A 19,770-nucleotide genomic window follows, 5' to 3' on the forward strand; every position below is an offset into this window, starting at 1 on the left:
AGTTAAAGTAGCAATACAACAAAGTACTAAATTTGTCAGAACTCAGGAAATGCATGATTGGACCCAAGTGGAGAGAAAGCAGACAGACAGGATCAATTCTGTGATGTATTGCCAAAGTGAATGGTATAGGCTTACAGGCAGGCTGGTACAGGTCCCAGGTAACAGGATTACAGGGTACATGAATCAGAGGCTTGAAAGCAAATGGCAAGAATCAAAATTGACAAACCGGCAGGAAATGAGTGGAAATGGGCCAGCTAAATACTGCAGAGCTGATGAGGGAAAGTGTTAACAGGTGGACAGGTGGGCGGGGAAGGTCAGGCAACTACAGAGCAGATAAGGGAAGAGGGAACAGGTGTGTACTGTCGATGGATGGGAATTAAATAGGGAATGTGTCTGGAGAGAAGGGGCACAATTACAAGTAGCCTACAAGTCAAAGTATTACTGAAGTAACAGAGGTATCATCAGCAAAATGTACTTAAAAGTATCCAAGGTAAAAGTAGTCATTATGCAGCTAAATGGCTGCTGTAAGTGTTATATTATACAATTACATTATTATTACATGTATTTTGAGAAAATAAGCATTTTTTAGCTGGTCAGGTTTGAGCCATTTATTATAGGCTACTTTATGTGCTGTTATTTAAATAGATCATATTGTAGGCGATAAATTGATCATGTTTTGCATGTAAAATCTTAATCTTCAAATAAATGTAGGCTATACCTCAAGACTGTATAGGCCTACTTGTTTACTTTACACAACTGATTAAAGTAAAAGAAAAATAGTTAGGCCTGTATGGAAAAGCTATATTTACTTTTTTTATTTTTTATTTTTATTTACACAAAAATGCATTGTTATATATTGTCCTCCATTAGCCTATTACATGCTGGGCTTGGTGTTTTTTGTGAACTGACATATGAACGATTCAACTGACTAAATTGTCATTTATGAGCCATAGCCTACAATTAGTTACCTAAAAGTAGTGGTTTTAACTAAGTAATTACAGAATTAGTATTTCATCCTATTCCTAGCAATCGATAAGGAAAACTAACGGTCTTATAGGCTGCTTCCTGTTAACGTCGTTAACGTCCGTCAACACCTGCCGGGGCCACCTGTCTCCTTGGTTACAACGAACGTGTATCCACATGCGTGTTTTAACTTACGTATCCAGCTTTGTGAATCGGGATCCTGTATCATTGTTGCTCTTTTCTGCGACGTTTCTAAGGGGTAAGTTAAACGTTGTAGTGAATATTTATTATTTCGGTGTTCATGAATATACGAGGGATGGTTTCAGTAGGAAAATGGAATCAAAATAAAGACTTACACTGAGTCAGGGGACTGCAACCAGAGAGGGTTACCAAGGTAGTGACGACGCACAGGACGAGGAGACAGCCGAGGGAGTGTGTTATAGTAGCAGAGACACAGAGAGAGAGAGAGACAGAGAGAGAGAAAGAGAGAGAGAGAGAGAGAGAGAGAGAGAGAGAGAGAGAGAGAGAGAGAGACCTCTGAAATCCAAAGTTACTGCAGCAATATTTCACACTGGCGTTATGAATTTAAGGCCCAAAGAATCTGCGCACGCATACACGTAGCTTTGCGGACTTTTGATGGACTTAAATCATCCGCAGACTCGCTGTTGATTTGTCGATGAAGACCCTTTCAGATTGTGGACAGGTGAGTGTGCTTTCTATGCGGGTTGTGACACTAAAAACTGTAGTTTTAAAGGTCTGCATGAGATGGTTTGTCTACAAACAGCACATCGTTCCAACTGTGGAATTCAGGTGTCAAAGAAAAAGTATCAGAATCAGTTTTGTAAGGTTAGGAGGAAAACTGCAAACTCCAAATAATACCATAGACATGTGGATATAATAATGTCATTTTATTTGGGGTAACCATTACGTTTTAGTGATGTGCTGTGTTTGTCTTTTGACAGGTGACAGCTATAACTGCCCAATGGAGAAATATGAAAAGCTGGCCAAAATTGGCGAGGGTTCCTATGGTGTGGTGTTCAAATGCAGACACAGAGATACTGGCCAGATAGTAGCCATCAAGAAGTTTGTGGAATCTGAAGATGACCCTGTCATTAAGAAGATTGCTTTGCGAGAAATACGTATGCTGAAGGTGAGAAGAGATTAGTATCACCCAATAGTATCAAGTTTGCTCACATCCAACACCACAAGTGGAAACGTGCATGCACACAGGTGCACATGCATTCATTATTGTAAGTTATATGATCTTTTGTCACTGTTGTAGGAATGTTTGATGTATTTATAGTATTATTATACACACACAATTCATACACAAGACAGTTTCAAAGACCATTACAGACATTTAAACTTTATAAGAGACTGGAAACAAGCTTTAAAAGACTGAATCAAAAGTTTGTATACACATTTGAAGGCAATTCTGATATAAAATTGAAAATAATGGCATACAAGCCATTAACATATAGGAGGGAGAGGAAAATAACAAGCTGTCAGAGTTTGGGCAGACTTTAGATCCTCTGTAGCAGGGATCTTCAACAGGGGGTTCCGGGGCCCCTAGGGGGTCCTCAGAGTCAATGCAGGGGGGCCTCCAAACTATTGTTCCTTTTTGAAGTTTTTTCAAAAATGTAAAAGTCTTAACATGAATATATTATTAACAAATATAAATCCCCACTGATAATAGGCATACTGGCCTATAGGTAAGGTAGTCACTAAGGCCATTCACATCTATGTTTCAACATTAAAACATTAATTATAAAATCATGCCAACAATTACGTATTAGGCTATTTTAATAGCTTAGTATTCTATGTAAAAAAGTTATGTATAACTTTAGGCTGCCCTACACATTATTGTAGGCTCAGTTTAATGTGCAACTCAATGTATACAAGATATGTAGTAGGGGGTCCCTGATCCGTCTCTCTTTAAGTTTAGGGGTCCTTGGCTTAAAAAACGTTGAAGACCCATGCTCTGTAGGTTTAAATAAATATTTTGTCCAACATTGTGGGCTGTTGGTCAAGCACTGAAAAAATGTCCCACCTGTCGCTCCTGCAGCAGCTGAAACACGTGAATCTGGTCAACCTGCTGGAGGTTTTCAGGAGGAAAAGACGGCTCCACTTGGTGTTTGAGTTCTGCGAGCAGACGGTCCTCAATGAGCTGGACAAACACCCTCGAGGGTAGGTCATGTTTGCCACGTCTGTGAGTTGTTCCGAATTAGATCAGTGAGATGCGGAAGTGAAGGGCCACATACTTAGAAGTTAATCTTCAGAGGTGTATCTGTTATTTATTTTTTTGGCACCTCTCTAACAATCCATGACAGACGTGTAGTGGTGAAAAGTACATTTACACAAGTACTACTTGAGTACAATTATGAGGTACCTGTCCTTAAGTATAGTACTTCCCTTTTATGCTACTTTATACTTCACAACATCTCAGAGAATTTCTTTTTTAAATTTTAACTCCACTACCTGTATTTGACAGTTATAGGTACTACTTACTTTGCAGATTAAGATTTTACACACAAACCCTATGGCCAGTTTATAATATATGATGCATTGTTAAAGATCCCGCTTACATGTTATCACTGACACGGGCCTTACCCTAACCCTCTGCTTCATAATGAGAACTTTTACTTTTGATATGTTCATTACTTTTAGTGGATAATACTTTACAATACGGATGCAGGACTTTTAGTTGTAATGGAGTTTTTTTTACGTGTGGTACTGTTACTCTTGCTGAAGTAAAGGATCTGAAAACAGTACCTCTACCACTGCAAAAGTGGGCCTCTCTTTTTAAGCAGTTATCTGTTTGGCATACCGTTTGCCACATAACTCATAATAATTGTGTTTACATATATTTTTTAAGAGTAATGCTTACGGGAAAAAGGCAGCACAAAGGAACAGCCTGAATTACAAAGAAGGAGTTAAGACTCTTGCCAAGAGATTTTCAAGAATGTTGGCAGCGGAGTGAGGAAGGAAGTCAAAAGATTGCAATATAATATTAATTATTTAGGGGAAAGGGTTCTTCTTTTTTCTCAAAGCATAAGCACGCCTCATGCAATCTATGGTCATAAGATTTTAGTTTGTGTCATGTGAAGTCACACATCAAGGCCAGGCCACAATGGCTAGTTGCTATCAGAGCATTTTTCCTTTTCCCCACAAGGCTTTGCAGCAGAAACCCTAGCTGCTCCTGAAAACAAAGGCACTGTTGCTGTTAGAGACAGGCCTAAGGTTACCCAGGTGACAAGAGGGCTGTGTAAAGCACCACTTCTTTTATTTTAAATAACAGACAAGGAAAACATGACTAGTAAATAGGGCTTCTTTTGTTCCTCTTACTAGAATCAACATTTGTCTCTCTTCCTCTTCAGGGTTCCAGAGGCTCAGCTGAAAAGTATAGTGTGGCAGACTCTGCAGGCTGTCAACTTTTGCCACAAGCACAATGTCAGTATATTTAAACTTTTTTTCTGTGGTTGTCATGTATCTTTGATTTTCTCCCACATTCTTTTTTTTTTTCTTTTTCTTCTTTTATGTCTTAAAGGATGAATTAGAATTTTTTACAATATTTTCATGCCATATGTACAGTAGATTGAAGTTAGTGGTCTCTAATAACAATACAAAATATCAGGGACAAACAGCCTCATATGAGCTCCAGCTGATTTAAGAATGGATTTTTTTTTTTTTTTTACAGAATGAGGACTGTGTATTTTGTGCACCATGTTTTACAGTGTATTTGGAAAGGACAAATTTCTTTAGCAACATTAACTCTCTCAGTGTACATATGGAATCTGATTATTGTTCAAGATAAACTGTAAAAATGTAACATGTTTTATTTTTTCACTGTTTTACTGTTGATTTGATTTTTACCAAACATTTTTATAGTTTTTTGGCTCTCATATTCTAACTTTATTTCTACATTTCAATCTAATTAGTTGAGCACTTTTTAGCTACATCATTGCATTACATATGCTATAGTTATTATTATTAATTATTATATCAGGTAAACAATTTCTGACTGGCTGCTCACAACATTGCTTGATATACATTTTCCTGTGATAATAGTTTACCAATTCCCAGGATCTGACAAAACCATCTTAAACTATATTTGCGTAGCTCCGTTTTCAGTACACAATATATCACCAGTCACCTGTAGGCAGTGGGTTGGATAGTGAGCAGGAAATTGAGCATCATTTCAAACCAAAATGAGCCAACTGTGTTTCCCCACTTTAATTCCCGCAACAGGAGTCATTGAAGTCTCAGTGACTGCAATGCAGTATTTAGTTTCAATATTTTCTTTCTGATGTCTTGCTATTGTTCCTCCATGTCCATTCCTCATCTGTCAGCCTTAATATATGCCACTTTCTCTGGTAAGAGACTGTGTATCAGGTTGCCAATTCCCTGATGCTGAGCATTTATGTTGCAGTGCATCCACCGTGATGTGAAGCCAGAGAACATCCTCCTCACCAAAACTGGAGTCATCAAGCTCTGCGACTTTGGCTTCGCACGCATTCTGAGTAGGTCATCCAGAAAGCGAGTGCATTTATGTGCATTTAGTGTTAATCTGCCTGTAATTACTTATTCAACACGAAACCTGAATCAGCTCTGATGGCCTCCTCACTTTCAATGTTTCAATGAATTCACTGCATAGGAGGAGCATTCAGCCAGTCTCTGTGTAGTGTCTCTGTTTACACTTCCTGCCTTAGGTTTCGGTGTTATGTTACCATACATGCAGTCCTTCAACATGCCTTGTAATCCTTTCCTCTTCAATGTACGTGTTATTTAGTGTTCATTATTCAGCATCTAAGTGTATATGTGTCCGTACAAGTTATCTCCATCTGCCTGTGTGGCGGTATGCTCAGCAGGACCAGAAGATGAGTACACAGACTATGTGGCGACTCGCTGGTACCGGGCCCCCGAGCTGCTGGTCGGCGATACTCAGTACGGGCCTCCTGTGGACGTGTGGGCTCTGGGCTGTGTCTTTGCTGAGTTGCTCCACGGGAATCCACTCTGGCCTGGAAAATCTGATGTTGACCAGCTCTACCTCATCCGAAAAACTTTAGGTAAACCAACGGGTGCTTAACAGAAACAATTTACCTATGGATGCATTTGCACAAACTGAATTATTATTACGAAGATAACATATACAGATCGCATATGGCACTGCTTTCTTGACAGTTCTTGCAATCAGCAGATGGATTTAATAGAGTTTAATTTTCAAATTTGTGCCAAAAATCACATACATTCTATCACAATGTTTTTGGTGGTTTGCTTTGCTTACACACCACAAAGAAACTGCACTAGTTAGCAGACCTACATCTACCTTTTTCAAGTGGTATTGGTCCGGACTTCAAGCTAACTAAAACCAAAGCACCCTTAAGAAATATCAATAAACTTTACTGAATAGAAAATTTGGCCTCCCTAACATAGAATTTACCAGTTTAGAAAGCAGGCCTTCTCCTCACTCACAAAGCCCTCCACAACCAGGCCCCCCTCCGATCTCACCGACCTGCTTCACCACAGTCCTTCCCGCAGCCTCCGCTCCTCTAATGGCAACCTCCTGTCGCCACCAATCGTGACCAAGCGCCGGACCTGGGGTGACAGAGCCTTCTCTATAGCTGCCCAACCCCCTCTGTAACTCCCCAAACACATCCGCGACTGCATCAATCTTTTGTTTAATATTGTGTTTTTAAGAGTGAATTCTCATAGTATGTGTATTTCCTTTTAAAAACTTTATAAAGTGTTTTTGAGTGTTAAAAAAAGCGCTATATAAATAAAATGCATTATTATTATTATTATTGCGCTTTTATTTTTAAAGCTGTGGTGCGTAGTTTCTGTCTCCCTCATGAGGAATTCTAAGTAATAACAACAACACTGTTGGTGCGTCCACATGATACAAGCCTTCCGTGATCGCACCCCTCCTCCATGCAGTTGCTAGTAGCCAAGGAGGACACGGAGGATTAAAAAAACATGATGGAATCTTCAGAAGAGGTCATTATCTTCACTGGAGTTTCTGCGTGGGAAAGTCACCGGACGCCACAATCTTCTGAACATAGCCATACTGAGAAATACAGAGAGAGCTGTGTGGAGCCGATAGTCTTAATTAGCTTTGTAGCAACTCATTTGGCAATGGCTTGAATGTAACGGACGTTCATTAATATCAAAAAGTTATGCACTAAAGCCTTAAGGAGATAGCTAAACATTAGTAAAGTTTGTTAAGGATCTTAAGGTTTGCAAAGGATTTACCAAAATATCCACCACTACACACACTGATCTCCTTTCTGACCTCAGGTGACCTGATCCCTCGTCACCAGCAGGTCTTCCGCTCCAACGTTTTCTTCAGTGGAGTCAGTATTCCTGAACCCGACACAACGGTACTAATCCTGTTCTCACTGAGGATGCATATGTTCTAAATTGAGAGGTGATGAAGTCTTGATAACGTTATCATATCCCATTTATTTTTTCTATTAGGAGCCCTTGGAAAAGCGCTTCCATGGCGTGTCTCTTAATGCCCTCCAGGTTATGAAGGTATGTTATGTTTATGTGTGATAGAGCCTGACTGATATACAGGCCGATTTTAGCTTATTATAGATACAAGTAACACGAACAAGAAATTGAAGTACAGAACAGCTAAAGCTACTATACGTTTGAGGTCATTTCTAACCAGTATTGCCATATCATACTACAGTTTGTTCACCAGACAGCACTGACAAGCTCAAGGCAGAGTTAATGTTCTGAAATACCAAATCTATTATCTTTGTGTGAGCAGTCATGCCTGGTGATGGACCCCTCTCTCCGGCTGTCCTGTGAAGAGCTGCTGGAGCTGCCTTACTTCCAGGAGGAAGGAGTCAACTGGGGCCGTGAGGGTGAGCGCCTGGGAAGACGTCATGACAAAGGCTCTCGACGCAGACAGCCAGGGGTAAGGGTACAACACGGCGGCTTAAATGTGTAAGAAATCATCCCATGACCCCAAACTTACAGACTGGGCACCCTGCTACAGCTATCCTTGAGTTAGTCACTGTAACTTTACAGGTACTTGCTTGTTTACTGGGTCTTTAACATAGAGCCGGTTAATCACAGTCACTTCACTGAGACAGACACTGCACGCAAAATCTTTTCAGTATTAAAGATTCACCTCTATAGGCTTGAAAATGCTGCAATGGGTTGGTTTCTGCATCCATATGCTTAGTATGTTCCAAACACTGAAAACTCAGACACAAGAGCTGTTTCCAACAAACTGCTTATTTACCACTGCCATACATTTTAACCCTCTGAGGTCTAAGTGCATTTTTACATATCTTTTTAAATTCACATTTTAAGGATATCTGCATATATCCTGATCCCCATGTGTTTCATAAAAAAATGTTCAGAACAAACTCAGCTTTCTGTATAGGGAGGCCCAAATTTGTTCCAGAGCAATGTGTGAAGAGATAATTTGGCGCTAAAGCTGAAAAGTTGATGTTCACTTTTTGAAACTTCTTAAATCTCTTGTGAAAACAAACCTAAACCCAATTGTTTTCACAAAAGTTTAGGCTCCACAAAAGTAGCGTAATATATGAATAAAATAGTAAATAAATGTCTAAAATTAAATTTTTTAATATCGCTTTTTGAATAGGAGTGTTGTCAAACATTGCTTGGACTCGTCGGTGCGTCTTTTTTCCTCAGAGGGTTAACTTGCATGAATTCAAACCGACCTCTCAAAGAATAGACTACCTATTTTTACCACATCTTTTGTAGAGAACTATTTTAGATGACGGTTCCTCTTCCTATTTTTTACCACAACACATCCTGATAAGCATCATCTCAACCTTTTTTTCTCTCTCTCTTCCCCTTTCCTCTCTCTCTCTCTCTCTCTCTCTCTCTCTAGGCTCAGTACCTGCCTCAGTTACCAAACAGCAACATCTCACCAGCACCGGATGTTAAGAAACAGGTGAAGCATAAATATCACCTGCCCAACATTTAACGAAGCAACTAATTGGTCTTCAAGTCTGTGGCTGAACTTCGAGAGATTGACTTGTGCTATGCTTTGTGCAATCGTTTCAATACAGTCCATTTTGAAGACGCATATACTCTTGGTGTGACAGTGAAAAACACTTGTCATGTTTGTTGACATCACTTACTATTCCTTACACAACAAACAAAAGTTAGGGCATTTACAGTTTCTGGTTAGGCAACACACTCACAGTACTAATACCAAAGAATATAGCAAGTGTCAGTGCTGAAAACATGGGTGCTGCATTTTCACATCTCTATAAAAAATGAAATTAAATAGCTCACGAAAGTCACCAGTGTGCCATCGTCACTTGGACAAAAGTACTACAGTTTACCGGTTTTCTTGTGCAGTCAATGACAACAGCTGATCCCCATGCAGGTTCACACCGGCTATGAAATATGTGCTACATGTTAGGATTAATCCATATAACAAGATGAACCACAATCATTTTTAATCATGTTTATTTCCTGATACATTTTATTATAAAAAGATAGAATTAATAAATGTGTTAGAAAAAATAACAGCAAAATACTGATGATATGAATTTATGATACAGTATCAAATATAGTACTTGATGTGTAACTTCCTGGGTCTTATCAAGGACAGTTGACACTCCAGGTCTTTGAGAACGATCCCCAAAGTCAGACATGGACATTCAGTCTGCAGCTCAGACACAAGACAGCGATACACTGTAACATGCATCAACACACTGACAGACTGACACACAGCTCGGACCGATCACCTTGCACTCATCAAAAAAACAAATGTAACTCCTACTATACATCGCTGTACTACAGGCTGCAAACCAGTGGGCCTTAATCTGGGGTTGATGTATAGTAAGCCACAAGATGATTGATGGAATCTGGACAAAACATTCAGTATTTTTTTTCATACAGCTATATACTTCATACTTAATTCTTTTCATACATTCGTATCCGATTGGTTTTATGTTTTTATATGTGATTCATGCTTCTTCTTTTCTTGAACACACAAAAAACACAAAATGACGCAAAACAACAAAATGACGCAAAACAACAAAATGCAATTGCAACTTGTTGGAAAGGCTGTTAACTGTTGTACAAGTGCCCTCTGGTGGCAAAATGTGCCGATGCACAGTCAGTAATTAAAAGTGATAGTAAGTAGGACAGAGTGCAAAGTGGACTTTACTGCATCCACGTGGGGGGATATTGTATGCGTCGCAGGACATAACCCTTTATAAGATGGTAAACACCCATAATTAAAGTATGACGCTGTGGTTTGTCCTTGGTTTAAGTGAGATTATTACTTATATTGAAGATGAACTTTGTTTGCATGGTGTATTCTTATATTGTGACATATTAAAAGTGAGAAAGCTTTTTTAAAATCTTTGGTAAAAAGCTTTAGCCCAGGCGCTGGGGTAGATCACCTGATAGAGCGTGCGCCCATATACAGAGGCTCAGTCCTCACCGCAGCAGGCGTGGGATGGGTTCCGACCTGCGGCCCTTTGCTGCATGTCATTCCCCCTCTCTCTCCCATTTCACGTCTAAGCTGTCCTATCTACTAAACCCTTAAAATTGCCACACACAAAAAATAAAATCAAAAAATAAAATAAAGCTTTAGCCCGTGGTTGAACCTAAAATCATTTGGAGATTATGAATGGAGAATCTTGTTGAAAACAATGTTTACATTTGATGTATTAATTCAATCACAAAAATTGCATCTTGGATGTTTCACTCAATAGACTGTAAGTGTAATATACTGTAGCTGAATTAAGGCCCTGAACAAGACACATTTATAAACATGATGGGAATACTAGTAACACTAGTTTAAGCAATAATGAGCAGGTTCCTATAGATTAGATGGACATTTTTTAACTTGTTCCATACAAGGCACTGTATTTTCTACATTGTGAGAAAAAGAAAGGTGGAAAATACCGAACTATGCTGTGTCATTACCACCGGGGCGTTGCAATGATCTGGTACCTGCGAGGAATATTGGCGAAGCTGCTGTGCTCAGGGCTGAGATCTACACTGTCAGGTCCTCCAGGGCAAGAAAAGGTGAAACGCTGCAGAAGGGACACCAGGAAGAGGAAAATCTCCATGCGAGCGAGGGACTCTCCAACACAAGATCTCTTTCCTGAGAATAACCACAAACAAACCAGTGACAATGTGAATACATACCGGAGGTAAATGGAAAATACTTGCAGGGACTGGTTTGGCCTTCATGTCTCATAGCTCAGAAAAGAGCATGGAAAGCCACATCCACTGGAGGGGAAAACAACTCTTTACTCTCCATTGACTTGTATTCAGTGGCGGTTTTTGGCACGGGCAAATCGGGCAGCCACCCTGGGCGGCATTTTTTCATGACACATGGGGGGGCATGAGCACTTAAAAAAAAATCCTCAATGCGGTTTTCTATTGTATTATCTATAATTTCACCATGTGGGGAATTGGCAAATTGGCGCCCCTGCTTGCTGAGAAAGTACCGTGCACACTGCACAGAGAAGCTGTGTGAGAAGGGGAAAGGGGAGGGGGAGGGGGAGCGGGGGACAGCTCACCTCTGGGTCAAACGGGTTGCTGGGCATAGGCGCCAATACCGTTGGTGCGCCGCTAATACTGAGCACCCACGAAGCTGATCACGGTTATGTGTCAGTTAAACTTTTCATCTCCAATCCTATCCTGAGTTGAAAGATAGCCTTCTTTACGGCTTTATTATCGAGTTGATAGGCGTGCGTGTTTGTGTCGGACGTCTGAAATGCAAACATTTTTTGACTACTTTTATAAATGTACACTATAATATAGTAATTTTGCAAAATTCTGCAATTTTGTGTTGTTTTTGGGGTGGGGAGGCGCTCGAAGGGGGTCTCGCCCTGGGTCTAATTCAAGGTAGAACTGCCCCTGCTTGTATTGCGTGAAAGTGCCTCCTCGTCAATTTTGTCAGCTAGCAAACAACAGAAAAATTCCTAAAAGCTGCTGTGTGGTAATATTCACTACCTATGACTTAAGTTTGTACACTCACCTTAAGGATTATTAGGAACACCCTACTAATACCATGTTTGACCCTGTTTCGCCTTCAGAACTGCCTTAATTCTTCGTGGCATTGATTCAACAAGGTGCTGGAAGCATTCTTTAGAAATGTTGGCCCATATTGAGAGGATAGCATCTTGCAGTTGATGGAGATTTGTGGGATGCACATCCAGGGCACAAAGCTCCCGTTCCACTACATCCCAAAGATGTTCTCTACGGTTGAAATCTGGGGACTGTGGTGGCCATTTTAGTACAGTGAACTCATTGTCATGTTCAAGAAACCAATTTGAAATTATCCGAGCTTTGTGACATGGTGCATTATCCTGCTGGAAGTAGCCATCAGAGGATGGGTACATGGTGGTCATAAAGGGATGGGCATGGTCAGAAACAATGCTCAGGTAGGCTGTGGCATTTAAACAATGCCCAATTGGTACCAAGGGGCCTAAAGTGTGCCAAGAAAACATCCCCCACACCATTACACCACCACCAGCAGCCTGCCCAGTGGTAACAAGGCATGACAGATCCATGTTCAAATTCTGTTTTGCCAAATTCTGACTCTACCATCTGAATGTCTCAACAGAAATTGAGACTCATCAGACCAGGCAACATTTTTACAGTCTTCAACTGTCCAATTTTGGTGAGCTTTTGCAAATTGTATCTCATCATCTCATCTTCCTATTTTTTTTTATCGGAGATGAGCGGTACCCGGTGGAGTCTTCTGCAGGTGTAGCCCGTCCACCTCAAGGTTGTGCGTGTTGTGGCTTCACAAATGCTTTGCTGCATACCTCGGTTGTAACAAGTGGTTATTTGAGTCAAAGTTCATCTTCTATCTGCTGGAATCACTCGGCGGCCCATTCTCCTCTGACCTCTAGCATCAACAAGGCATTTTTGCCCCCCAGGACTGCAGCATACTGGATGTTTTTCCTTTTTCAGACCATTCTTTGTAAACCCTAGAAATGGTTGTGTGTGAAAATCCCAGTAACTGAGCAGACTGTGAAATACTCAAACCAGCCCATCTGGCACCAACAACCACGCCACGCTCAAAATTGCTTAGATCACCTTTCTTTCTCATTCTGACATTCGGTTTGGAGTTCAGGAGATTGTCTAGACCTGGACCACACCCCTAAATGTATTGAAGCAGCTGCCATGTGATTGGTTGATTAGATAATTGCATTAACGAGAAATCTTACAGGTGTTCCTAATAATCCTTTTGGTGAGTGTATAAGCACACAGCAACTTTTAGGCATTTTTCTAGGCTAGCAGACGGAATTGACAAGGAGGCACCTTCATGCAATACAAGTCAATGGAGAACGGAGAGTTGTTTTCCCCTCCGGTGGTGGGGGGACTTAAATATGCTCTGTCTCTATGTCAACAAAAAAATCAGTTTAACAAGCAGGTCCAATGTTCAGCCACATTTCGTAGTGAGTGAAAAATCATTGAAGATATTTTCTTAATAAATTTACCTGCAGAGAATGGCAGGAATGCAGGATTTTTCTTGAAGTTGTCATTCTGGTCCAGGAAGTGGTGGGGGTTGAAGGACCAGGGAGTCTCCCACTGTTTTTCCTCTTTCAGCACAGAGTGCAACAAGGGAATTATTAGTGTAGCCTGTTGAGACAATCGTATCAGATGTAACAGTTTAAATATTATCTGAAAACATTGCAACGCTGCATCAATGGCACTTTTTGTGAAGGAACCAGAATACCTTGGGAATTGTGTAACCCCTGAAAGAGATGTCCTGCAGTGCGTAGTGAGGGACGTTCATGGGGACAATATCCAGAAGACGCTGAATTTCATGAAGGACTGCATCTGTAAATGGTAGGGACTTCCTGTCCTCCATACAAGGTAAACGCTCCTTTTCGATGACAGTGTCAATCTCCTGCTGCATCTTCTCTTTAGAATGAAACATTGTTATTAGCTAGTGCTAAAACAAACAATTAGTTAAGCCATTTATATAATAACAATGCCAAACATTTGCTGGTTCCAGCATCTCAATTCTGAGAATTTGCTCATTGACATAAATTTCTAGAGCAGGGCTCTTCAACAGGGGGTCCGGGACCCCTATGGGGTTCTCAGAGTCAATGCAGGAGGGCCTCCAAATTATTGTTATTTTTTGTACGTTTTTTCAAAAAGTAGAAAGGCTTAACACGAATCCAACAAAATATTTGAAAATAAAAAATCCCCACTGCTTACTGGCCTATAGGTAAGTTAGTCACTAAGGTAGCCATCCACAGATTCATTTAATCCTACGAATTCTCTGTGCCACATGTATGTTTAACATAAAAACATGATTTGTAAAATCATGCCAACAATTATTATGCTATTTTAATATCTTAATATTCTATGCAAAAAAGGTATACAGGCTTAAGGCCGCCCTACAAGTTATTGTAGGCCCAGTTTATTATGGAACTTCATTTTATACAACATATTTAGTAGGGGGGTCCCTGCTCCGTCTCTCTTTCAGTTAAGGGGTCCTTGGCTTAAAAGACATTGAAGACCCCTGCTCTAGAGTGAAGTACCATGAACGTCACAGTACAGGAAGTTCAGACTGCTCAGTTTGATCAGCACATTAAATCACTTTTTTTTTTCCTCATTTACAATATCTCTTACTAAATGGCAGGTAAAGGGTATTCAATATAGGCTAATGACAAGGTGTAAGGTCAAAACGTATAGTGCCCTGGGTCTCTCAAAAAATATATCTGTGAACTTACAACCACCGTGTAAAATAGAGATGAGATAAGAGAGAAAGAAATCTACTCAATGTAAAAGTCATGTCAGGACTTGTTCAATTTGTCCCCAGTTTGTGTTTCTGTGACCTACCCTGTATTTTGGGGTATTTGATCAGCACGCTAAGTCCAAATCTGAGAGTTGAGCTGGTGGTTTCAGTTCCTGCCAGGTACAGATTGAGCACTGTGGACACCAAGTTGTCATAGTTGAACTCAGTTGTGGGATTAGGTTTTTCCTAAAGAAACAAGACCAGAGCCATTTTACTGATACTGACAATACAAACAGCAGGATCACAATTCAAGATACACTGGAGGGAGATCATCTGTGCACTACGGGGTCCTAAGTGCTCAGTATTTGCAGAATATTACAGGGAGTATGTGCATTTGAATCAGTGAATAAGTAAGTGTAATGAGTAAGCATACTTACAGTAACATGTCCAGAGTAAATGAAACATACATGGCTTTCGGTTCACGCTTATTCTGGTTAAAGAGTTCTGTCGTACCTGTTTGAGTCTCGTGAGGAAGCAGTCGATGTAATCTCTGGGTGAGCTGGGTTCCAGCGTGTCCTGGTGTTCCTGGATCTTTTTCATAATAAACTCTTTCAGCTCCTCAATTTTGGCAAACCTTATGTGCTGTCGGCCTGGCAGCCTTTCCATCAACCAAGGGAAGATATTGTACAACTGTGATGGAAAGGACTCATGTGAATAATGTGATCCACAAGCAGTTGTTAGGTTTGGGAAGAACGGAGCACACGACTGGATAAATTAGACTTGGATATACTGCACGAGTTGTGGGAGATTTGGTCAACGGATGTTTTGATATAGCTTTGCTGTTGCTAAACGCAGACCCCTTCAACTTTAATACATCAAGAATTTTCTCAGTTTTTGGATTCCTCGCTTGAAAAACAAATCTTCAAGAAGAAAAATGCAACACAGGGTGAGTAATTGATATACAAATGATCATTTTGGGGGTGAAGTATCCCTTTAATAGTAATTAGGAGATTGTGTATTGCTTGCGTCTCGACAGAGTTGCTGGAGTGCGGTTTTCTTTCGAGGATCTCGCTCAAAAACCCTTCCAGCTGAGCAGTGGTCTTTCAAACCTCTGACCCACCCACCGTGCCACTTCACTCTGCACCTCCTCCTCTTACCTGACCCCAGGGACTGCTGCCAAATGCCAGGGTGTCTGAGATTATTTGCAGAAGGGACAGGAAGTGGTCGTCGTCATAGCTGAAGCGTTGACCAAACACCAAGCAGCAGATCACGTTGGACACGGAGCAGCTCAAGAAGTAGGTGGGATCAAAGGGTGTGGCTAGAGAAAAAGGAATAGTATAAAACGATAACATCTCGCATGCCTTATTGAAAGTTTATTTAGGCAAGTATATAGTCCATGCATATAGGTTTGTTGGAACAAATCACCTTTTGGTTATGACCCTGTTCAGATGGAGAAATACGCAGACAGAGCAAACATACGAAAGCAAGCACATACATACCCTTGGCACTATTTATGCGTGCGACCAGATGTTTGCTCTCCTCAAGAATCCACTCTTCCATTCCCTTGCGTCCCATCCCAAAGTCTCTCAGCGTTGTCAGGGTGAAACGTCGCAACTGCCGCCAGCGTTCTCCATTACTGATCACCAAACCTTTGAAGATGTAAAAAGAGAGTTTTTGTTTTTTAAAGATTATTTTTGGGGCATTTCAGGCCTTTTTTTTTTTTTTTTTATAGGACAGATAGAGGTATGAAAGGGGAGAGAACATGCAGCAAAGGGCCGCTGGTTGGAGTCGAACCCACCACCGCTGCATCGAGGAGTTAATCTCTATATATGGGCGCATGCTCTACCAGGTGATCTACCCATGCGCCCGTAGATGCTAGTTAAAAGAAACTTGTAATAAATCAGAATCTATTATCACAAGCCATAATGTATAAAAGAAACAAAATAGCTTATAAAGTGCAAACAGTAAGTTGGTGGGGACTGAAACCAGAAAACAGCAAACATGCAAAAAAAAGAATAAAAACAAATGGAGAAACAATTTTTCCAAGTGGTGCAGACAAATCCCCATTAAAGAATTTCACAAAAGCATTTGGGAAAATGTCACTAATAAAGTCACTAATAAAGCCACTTAGAATATTTTCACCACTTTACCTTGCCATCAGACAACCCTGTTTAAAGTTTACAGAGGGGCAATTAAACAGGAGTTTCTGGTCTACCACTGCCTCGATTGGTTAGTTAGTTTGTGTTATTGTGTGTCTTTGGTGTTTTAAAGGGTTAGGAACTAACCACAGACTGTATATTATTAACAGTCTATGGAACTAACATAACTAACAAACTATCCCTTCAAGACACAGGATGTTGTGCTCAAACATGTTGTTATGATCAGTGTTGTAATGTAACAAAGTACAAATACTTTGTTACTGAAGAAGACATAGGGGAGCTGCTACGGTCATATAATTTGCTTTTCTTTTTTTTATGATTATTTTTTGGGCATTTTAGGCCTTTATTTGTACAGGACAGCTAGCTTTGTAGGATGATATGCACTTTTTCCTACCCTATGTAGGTTACTTTTACGCTGCTATCCATGCACCTTGTACTGGTATTTATTTGTCCTCTGATTGTTACGGTTGTGTTCCAGTTGAACTGTGTGTAGAACTTATAACGTATGGATTTATGTGTCTTGTATGTGTTTATACTGGCTGCACACAAAGTTGAAGTTGAAGTTAATATTCTAAAAGCTGACTTTAACTAGACCAAAGTGATTTTTTGATAATATACTTTTACTCAAAAGTATTGCCTTCATCTAGTTTATACAAGACTGGTTATGATACACATATATCGTCATGGTATTACCATAGCCCTTGGTAACTCTCATCAACAAAGGAACAGGTGCTCTGCCAGTGAAGTCGTCTGCTTGGTCGACCAGGGCCTCCTTCACAGCATCATACCCCACCAGGACCACGGTCCGCTGACGGCCCAGGTACACGGTCATCACAGGGCCATAGCTTTCACTGAGCTGGAAGTTAAACAAAGCAATAGTGTACATGCATTTCATTCTTGTACATGCAAGGAACAAGCACATATCCAGTGCACTAATGCAGATAATAAACAGCTACTCTGTGACTCACAAACTATATCTATGTTTTTCACAGGTATAAAATACAAATTACATTGAAGAAATACAAAATACATGGGAGGGTGTGGTAGAAACCTGTAATGGCTTTTATAAAAACCACACCCCCAAAGACATACCAACTGTAGACAAACAATGGTGGATTTCTGAGGACTATGGTTAACTGCTCCTCAGATCTCTGCAGGGTAAATCCAGACAGCTACCTAGACTATCTGTCCAATCGGAGTTTTCTAAAACAACCTTTAAACGTAGCCTACATGTTCCACCAAAACAAGTTCTTTCCCGGGGCTATTTTGCACTGCCCAAAATGATTGTAATTGGTTTAAAGAAATGCCAATAAACCAGAGCAGGTTTTTCTCCTATCCCAGAATGCTGTGTGGACTAGACAGACCCTGCTCCGCAGCGCCAAACAAGGTCTGGCAATGCAAGACTGCCTATAATCATTAAAAGGCACGTTTTCAGTCCACAAAATAACAAATAACAAAATTCCTTTGTTTTATACAAAGGAACATGAAGATAGTATCGTTGGGTAATATTATGTAAATGTGAACAAAATGATATTTAAAAGTAAAAGGTAAATCTGTTTATATTTCAAAGATAGTCATAACTGACTTGAAAAAGAGTAGTGCACTGGTGTAACAGTTTTGGAGAAGGTTGCTAATCTAATGAACTTTTTAAGTAGTAAAAACTGTAAGGACAGATCTATATATATATATATATATATATATATATATTATATATATATATATATATATATATATATATATATATCTCACACACTACAGCCAAAACGGACCACAGAGCTTGCCTATTATGTAATTTACAGGCAAGTAGGTCGTAAAAGAACAGATGCATATTATCAAAGACTAGGAAAAACATTCATTCTCACCTTTAGCATAGTTTTAAATGGAGCTTTTTTGTCCATCTGCAGCAGGTTTCCTATGATTGGCAGAGCAAACGGTCCTGGAGGTAAACACATGTGTTTACGACTCTTCAGGCTAAATAGCCACATCAAAGCCATGATAAGCCCCGCTAAGATCAACGTGACAGACAACTCCATAACGCAACACGAAAATAATACAAAACGTTGTCCTCTGCAGTTGACTACACTAAATGTCTAAACCTGTGAAGAGATCAACTGTGCAACTGCGTAGGCTGCTGCATGCAACCTCCTGTCGAGCAGTCAAACTTCTGGACTTTTGCCTGAATTTCATGTTGATTTGCGGAAGCAGGAGGGGAAACAGGTTACCTGGAATGTAACTCCCGTTCTGTGAGTAGGAGCCGAGCACAGCCTGTCCAGTCAAGTCTCTGCAGCACAGTCTGTGATTTGGACCTAGACAGAGAAGTGCACTAACAGGGTCTCTGTTGTTTTCAAGTTATGAATTTAAAACATAAACATCTGGCTAATAATCTGCATTACCTACTCTGGATTTTTGCCTTGCTGTTGTGTTTTGTGAAATGTTGAAGTGTTTTCTGAAATGGTTTGTATTTTGACCTTCAGGGCCACCGTATTTCTATTTAATTAATGGTTTGAATTATATTTGTTTGTTTGTTGGGGAAATAAACACTTTCACATAAAAACGCATTAGCATATTGTTATTAATATCAATGCCTTGATGAAATATTCCTTTATGTGTGAATTCCCCTACTTATAGTGCGTAGTTCCTGTCTCCCCCATGAGGAGTTCTGAGTAATGACAACAACACTGCCCAACAGCATGTAAAGAAGTTAAAATGAGCACAGCCTAAACATGCAACACATACATTAATGCAGCAGGAATATTGCAGTAACGTATTTAAAAGTCTTGATTTGGTACAAAGGTAAAAAATGAAATGTTGTTTTTTTTTAAACAGTCTTACTGTAGGTGGTTTTTCCAACCATATTAAAAGTGGGTAAAGGTCCTTGTTTGATAGCTCTTCTTCCAATAACATTTTATGTAGAATCACGGAATATGTAATATA

At 40.1% G+C, this 19,770-nt stretch overlaps 2 protein-coding genes across 7 annotated transcripts; one reads left to right on the forward strand and one right to left on the reverse strand.

Annotated features, from left to right (window-relative positions):
* The first annotated feature begins 1,112 nt into the window (after positions 1–1,112).
* On the forward strand, positions 1,113–10,218 carry LOC120551997 (cyclin-dependent kinase-like 1). 6 transcript variants are annotated; one of them, XM_039789643.1, is made up of 12 exons: positions 1,166–1,222; positions 1,621–1,666; positions 1,774–1,809; positions 1,926–2,113; positions 3,029–3,150; positions 4,341–4,413; positions 5,393–5,483; positions 5,829–6,029; positions 7,258–7,340; positions 7,438–7,494; positions 7,736–7,885; positions 8,834–10,218. In XM_039789643.1, the coding sequence occupies exons 4-12, from the start codon at positions 1,946–1,948 to the stop codon at positions 8,927–8,929; spliced, it is 1,041 nt and encodes a 346-aa protein (XP_039645577.1). In that variant the 5' UTR covers positions 1,166–1,222; positions 1,621–1,666; positions 1,774–1,809; positions 1,926–1,945; the 3' UTR covers positions 8,930–10,218. The 6 variants fall into 6 exon arrangements, with proteins under 6 accessions (XP_039645540.1, XP_039645549.1, XP_039645553.1 ...); XM_039789635.1 differs by lacking the exon at positions 1,774–1,809 and having other exon boundaries at positions 1,150–1,222; XM_039789606.1 differs by lacking the exons at positions 1,621–1,666; positions 1,774–1,809 and having other exon boundaries at positions 1,113–1,222.
* LOC120551971 (cytochrome P450 2F3-like) lies at positions 9,404–19,043 on the reverse strand. Its single transcript, XM_039789572.1, has 9 exons — positions 18,699–19,043; positions 17,530–17,692; positions 16,177–16,326; positions 15,835–15,995; positions 15,191–15,367; positions 14,782–14,923; positions 13,667–13,854; positions 13,428–13,569; positions 9,404–11,074 (listed from the first exon to the last, which is right to left on the reverse strand). The coding sequence occupies exons 1-9, from the start codon at positions 18,867–18,869 to the stop codon at positions 10,890–10,892; spliced, it is 1,479 nt and encodes a 492-aa protein (XP_039645506.1). The 5' UTR covers positions 18,870–19,043; the 3' UTR covers positions 9,404–10,889.
* Positions 19,044–19,770: the final 727 nt, after the last annotated feature.

This window comes from Perca fluviatilis, chromosome 2 (genome assembly GCF_010015445.1).
Source record: "Perca fluviatilis chromosome 2, GENO_Pfluv_1.0, whole genome shotgun sequence".
NCBI classification, from domain to species: domain Eukaryota; kingdom Metazoa; phylum Chordata; class Actinopteri; order Perciformes; family Percidae; genus Perca; species Perca fluviatilis.

Excerpts from the sequence above, each read along its gene's own strand:
- LOC120551971 (XM_039789572.1), bottom strand. The coding sequence starts at position 18,869 with ATGGAGTTGTCTGTCACGTTGATCTTAGCGGGGCTTATCATGGCTTTG. Across the intron at positions 16,327-17,529 it reads GAGAGTTACCAAGGGCTATG|GTTTGGTGATCAGTAATGGA; the intron begins GTAATACCATGA and ends ACATCTTCAAAG. Across the intron at positions 14,924-15,190 it reads TCCTCACGAGACTCAAACAG|GAAAAACCTAATCCCACAAC; the intron begins GTACGACAGAAC and ends TTGTTTCTTTAG.
- LOC120551997 (XM_039789606.1), top strand. The coding sequence starts at position 1,141 with ATGCGTGTTTTAACTTACGTATCCAGCTTTGTGAATCGGGATCCTGTA. Across the intron at positions 1,223-1,925 it reads TTCTGCGACGTTTCTAAGGG|GTGACAGCTATAACTGCCCA; the intron begins GTAAGTTAAACG and ends GTCTTTTGACAG. Across the intron at positions 2,114-3,028 it reads GAGAAATACGTATGCTGAAG|CAGCTGAAACACGTGAATCT; the intron begins GTGAGAAGAGAT and ends TCGCTCCTGCAG.